This window comes from Nicotiana tomentosiformis, chromosome 5 (genome assembly GCF_000390325.3).
Source record: "Nicotiana tomentosiformis chromosome 5, ASM39032v3, whole genome shotgun sequence".
Classification (NCBI taxonomy): domain Eukaryota; kingdom Viridiplantae; phylum Streptophyta; class Magnoliopsida; order Solanales; family Solanaceae; genus Nicotiana; species Nicotiana tomentosiformis.
This window is the reverse complement of record NC_090816.1, coordinates 117,185,628-117,191,439: the sequence shown is the minus strand read 5'-3', so window position 1 is coordinate 117,191,439 and position 5,812 is coordinate 117,185,628. Positions and strand designations below refer to the sequence as shown.

At 29.5% G+C, this 5,812-nt stretch overlaps 1 protein-coding gene across 1 annotated transcript; it reads left to right on the top strand.

The window, feature by feature from the left end:
- The first annotated feature begins 4,529 nt into the window (after nucleotides 1–4,529).
- On the top strand, nucleotides 4,530–5,392 carry LOC104086806 (ethylene-response factor C3-like). Its single transcript, XM_009591144.4, has one exon. The coding sequence runs from the start codon at nucleotides 4,646–4,648 to the stop codon at nucleotides 5,219–5,221; it is 576 nt and encodes a 191-aa protein (XP_009589439.1). The 5' UTR covers nucleotides 4,530–4,645; the 3' UTR covers nucleotides 5,222–5,392.
- Nucleotides 5,393–5,812: the final 420 nt, after the last annotated feature.

Below are 5,812 nucleotides of genomic sequence, written 5' to 3'. Positions count from 1 at the left end.
ATTTTTTTATTTAATTAGTTTAGAATCAAATATTTTTAGGTTTAATTCTTGTTTAGATAATTAGGATAGTTTAATTTAGTTAATAGTTAATCACAAGTCCTCGTGTGTTCGACATCCGACTTTTAGTCACTTTATTACTTGACGACCGCGTACACTTGCGTGTGCGTTTGGCCGCAACATCTATATAAAGTCTTAAAAATATATATATAAATTATATATTTATATGTCGGTTTGGTTCAGGTTTTTTTATTCAATACCAAACCAAATCAAACTAAACCTCATCGGATTTTTTAATCGGTTTGATTTGACTTTTCGATTTGGTCGATTTTTCGGTTCGATTTGTAAACCCTATATATACTTTATTTATTTCAATCAGATGGAGTACTAGAAACTGCCTATAGCTTAACTAGCATATCTAAAAGCTGCTATTTCTGCCATTGATTATATTTTCGACCTCCATGTAGTAAGTCAACGTACATACTTCTTTTTAGAAGTATACATTTATGCACTTCAATAAATTAATTTACATGTCTTTGATTATATAAAAGACAATTAAGAAAAAATATCTCTTCATTCTCAACGGAAAGTTTTGGGTTTGATATATGGTGAGTATTGAATACCAGATGATTAAACAAAATATTTTTAAAAAAACTAGTCCAAAATTACTTGCTTTTAGAAAAAAAAAGAAAAAGATTAGACATGATTACATGAACAATATCGATCACCTTGTTATAAGTTGGAATTTAAATCCAAGACCAGAATCTTTCTTGAAAATTAGGTTGGATGATGTTAACATCCATTCCTTCCTATCCAAGTCAAACAAGAAATATTCAAACTTCCAATCATGATGCTAAATTCATCCTCCACTCCCCTATAAAACCCAAAAAGTGTCATACTTAATTTTCCCACTTGTCTTTCATACATTATTTAATTCACAAAGAAACTTTTTGACTATCAATCAAAGACTTCTTTGGAACTTATATTCTAACATTCAAAAACTTCTGGAAGAGAAAAAAAGAAGTGAATGCATCTATTGGAACAACACTCATTAAAATAACATGAACGTTATTCATAGTCATGGATAAAATTTGTATTTATCCGTTTCATTTTATATATTTTAGTTTGAGTGAGCGCGAAATTTAAGAATATAAATAAAAATACTCTCGAATCTTGTAATCTTAAATTAAAAGTGTATATAATAAATCAAAAATATCTTTTAGATCTCGCGATTTTTAAGAGCATGTCATATCATTCCTATAAAGGAGTGCCATGTTGAAATTAAAAAGTTAATGTATTAAATATAAAAATATAATATTCTTGTTTAAACAGATTAAAAAGATAAGTAAGATACATATATAAATAAAAAATTTCTAGTGTGTGGGAGAAATAACGTCCAAACTTTACAGGTTTTAATTAGTAATTAAAAAACCTTAATTCGAAAATGAATAGTGGATTATTTTCTTAATTTATATTATAGTTTCAGCTAAATTACAAATTAGAGAACTCAATTTTGTTTTGGTTTTTGACCAGACAATATAATAGGAAAGTGACTACGAGTTATATACATGTCCATCTTCAATGAATTCTTAGTGTCATTCGTACTGTCTTTTCTATTGCAAAATTCACCACGTGAAAAATTGCATCAAATGCCATGCAACTAATGCTCGTGGAAATCACAAAGGGTTTTGAGTTTTTTAGACCAACTAATCTATATATGAATGGATTGGTCAATTAAAAAAAATGATTTTTTCTTCTTTTCTTTTTTCCTATTTTAAGAAGAACAATAGATTAATATGTGATGTATCTGTTACTAAAAAAAACTGAAATTAACTTTAAACTTCGTCACTAATTTATTGCTAGATCGCTTGTAGCTAACATATTTTTTTGATAATATTTCGCTAATCGTTCGTCAAATAGGATTAGTGACAAATTTTTCTGTTTAGCTACAAAATTATCCGTCGCTAATTTATGCTATTTTAGTAGTGCTTAAAATGCACGTGTATATCACTACATTATGATTAATTAGCATATTAATTATACACTAAGGTTAAATAAATTGATCCAATGCAAACACAGATCGAGTAGGAGTAAGTTTTTTTTCCAGTATAATTTATCAATTTATTCTTACTTTTATTACTTGTTTTGGCTATTCTCTATATAAATGAATTCAGCTTTAACTTTTGACATTAATGATCAATCCTTCTTTTTACTATGTGATATACATTTGGAATGAGAATTGACTGACTCTAGCAAAGAGTAATGTGAATACGAAGAATGGTTTATTTTTTTTAATCCAATTGATTGCTCACAAAAGAGCGGTTTGGTAGATGTTTAGTATATTTTAAGATATCTTATGAATAGTAATGTTGACCCTCATACACTTTAATTATCATCCATCAAAGCATTTAATTAAACATATTTTGACGACAGCACAATCATGGTTTTACCATCATTAATTAGGACCATAGTTAATGGAAGAACTCACTCAAGAATCATTCTTACTATTAGATATGCTTCATAATGATATTTGACTAGCAAAATTAACTATCAATTTTACAATGATCATGATCTCTTAGCCACTGTGGTTTCTTCATCAAACTAATATGTAACTAAGAGGCGGAGTTATGATTTAAAATTATTGGGTTCGGATTTTTAGTATTTTTATGTTACTGCGTTTTAAAGTGCAGTAATAATTTATACTTATTCAATGAATTTCTTAAGACAAATATATAATTTACTAAAGTTATTGGTTTCGGTCGAACCCGTTATCGAAGCTCTAGCTCCGCCCCGATAGAACTTAGTGCCATCAAATAGGGGAAAAAAAGTTTAATTAGCTTCTATACAGTGCAAAAGAACTTTACAAGGTCATCTATGATATCTCGTAACTACTAGTAACTGGCCATAAAAAGGTCGACTTAGTAGCCTAATAAACAAGTCGGCCAGGTTATCTACTACAATAAATTAAGATGCATTAATAGTATAATTTCTTTTACATTGTGAGCGTAAATACATTAAATATTTAAAAAAAAAGTAAAAAGAGATTGATAAAAAAAAAAAAAAAAAAAACCTTCCTCACGAAACTACACCATTCGTTAATGTTCCATCAAATTAGGTACTGAGGAGAAGAACGAAGTCGAACACATCCTAAGGAAATATCATACATCTCAAACGCAATATCATTATCGATCTGTACTCCATGATTATTGGTCTGTTATTCTTTTAATTGGCAAAACAAGTCGTTTGGTTAATGGAATAAGGGATCATAATTTCAAGATAAATAGTAAAATTATTTTATTCCATATTTGGTACAATTTTGTATACTAGGATTAGAAATTCGAGTTTGTTTATATTATAATGGTATTATTTGTATACAACATTAACATGAAATAAACAATCCTGGATTAGTAATCCAGAATAAAAACAACAAAATAATACATTTGCCCCTCTCTAAAGCTTAAAATTAAAAATAAAAGTTTATCCCAATTTTCTAGTTTAACCAAATACTATATACGTGAATTAAATAATAACAAAAATTATTTAGTGAATGTCTATTGATAGATATTTGGTTCATATATATATATATGAACCAAATATCTATCAATAGACATTCACGTATTATTTAATACGTGAATGTATCATAATCCCATCATTATAATTCAAAAAATAATTTGTTTCCCAACCAAAGAACCCTCAAAATTTAAGTATGAATGCAATTGTTTTAGACTACTCCATGCATTATCTTAACGTTTTAGGATGAATATTCAGGTTATTTTCAATTATACATAGACTAAGTGAGCGTTTGGACATAAGAATTGTTGTAAAATTTCAAAATGGAAGGAAAACTTTTTCAAGTAAAAATGATATTTGAAATTTAGAGTTGTGTTTGGATATGAATATAATTTTGGGTTGTTTTTAAAGTTTTGTGAGTGATTCAAGTGAAAATTCGAAATTTTATAAACAAACGCTGATTTCGAAAAAAAAGTGAAAATTTTTTGGTAAAAAGGAAAAAAATTCTTATGTCCAAACGGGCTATAAAACTCCTCACAAAAACTATGTGCATGACTGTGTCAAATCAAAACATCTCTTCATTCGATTAATACATTTTCTGAAATGATTATTTAATCATGTTTCCGAAAATTACAGAAATGGGCAAAAGAAGAAAAACAATGGAAAATGAAAAAAGTGGACCAAATGAAGACCAAATTCTGAGGTCATGAGTCTATTATTAATATTATTTTAATATATGGTTTCATGAGCTGGCCGCCATTCCCTTAAATTCGTTTGACCAACATATGACCAGTTGACCACACCTGCGCTAATTATTTCTTTGGTTAATTTCTGCAGCCCCTATTACTACTACTCTAATAAGAAGACCACACTCCATAGTCTCTATCAAATTTCAACCCCATCAACTTTTATTTTAACATATATTCTAATAAACCCCTCGTGTGCATTTCTCAGTCTTTATATATAGAACGTATCCTTTCCTAAGTTCAAAAAACCAAAAACACACATTGATCAAATATCACTTCAAAAATTCAAAACACACACTATCAAAAAAAAATTGAAATAGCTATCGCTAATCCGTAGCTAAGTAAGATTAGCGACAAACTTTTCTGTTTTTTTAGCAGGGACAGTTTAAAGAATGGATTATTCACGGTATAATCATCTTGGTTTCAATGAGAATGACACTGAAGACATGCTTCTTCTCGATGTCCTATCAGAAGCTGGTGAAAGTTCATCTAATAATCTTCATTTCAACAAACAAGAAACACACTTCAAACACAACGAAGGAGCCAATTATAGAGGTGTAAGAAGGAGGCCATGGGGGAAATACGCGGCGGAAATAAGAGATTCAACTAGAAATAGCGTTAGGGTTTGGCTTGGAACATTTGATACTGCAGAAGAAGCTGCTTTGGCTTATGATCAAGCCGCGTTCGCGTTGCATGGGACAATGGCAGTGTTAAATTTTCCAGTGGATATTGTTTATCAATCGTTAATGGAGATGGAGTGTGGATTTGAAGAAGGATGTTCACCTGTTTTGGTACTGAAGAAAATGCATTCTATGAAAAAAGGTAAGAGTAATAATATTCATAGAAAGAAGAAGGAAAAAGAGATGAGCTTTGAAAATGTGTTGGTTTTGGAGGATTTAGGAGCTGATTATTTGGAGGAAATTTTGAGGTTGTCTGAAGGCTGTTGTGATCCTTCAATGTCTTGCTAGCAAAATTATTAACATCTGCATGTAAAGGTATCCAAGTTAGGGATAACAAAGAGGCAGATGCGGAATTAGGATTTTGAGTTTATGAATTCTTGATTCTAGAAAAGATAGCTTACTCAATTCTGGATATATTAATTATATATATAGAGTGAATTTTTAACAAAAGTATAGCATATGAGCAACTATACCGAGACGTTCTCCTGTAACGTTTTAACCTGTCGTGCCTGTCTCGCTTAAGATGTTTTCTTTACTTACAAATTAATGATCTCTTCTTATTCCCTTTTCCTCATTTCTTCTCGTTCATATTCATTTACATATATGTATTCTTTTTGATAATATTGGTATCAAATCCATTAATCTCTTCTTGTACTGTAGAGATCTAAGGCAATGAAAGGCCTGTTTACTGGATTTTAATTTTATTCTTAAGTTTATGTTAGTGTTTTTATGTTCTCGGAAGGTAAGAGAGGACTTTAATTTGTTGTGTGAAGTATTGAGACTTTGCTCTTTTTGGTCCTCCTCATTTTTAGTCAACCAATGTTTAGGGTCGGTTAGTTGTACTAGAGTTAAATGGTTTAAATTTCTTATTTAGTTTTT

Bases quoted from the DNA above. Each gene is read 5' to 3' on its own strand.
- LOC104086806 (XM_009591144.4), top strand. From the start codon at position 4,646: ATGGATTATTCACGGTATAATCATCTTGGTTTCAATGAGAATGACACT.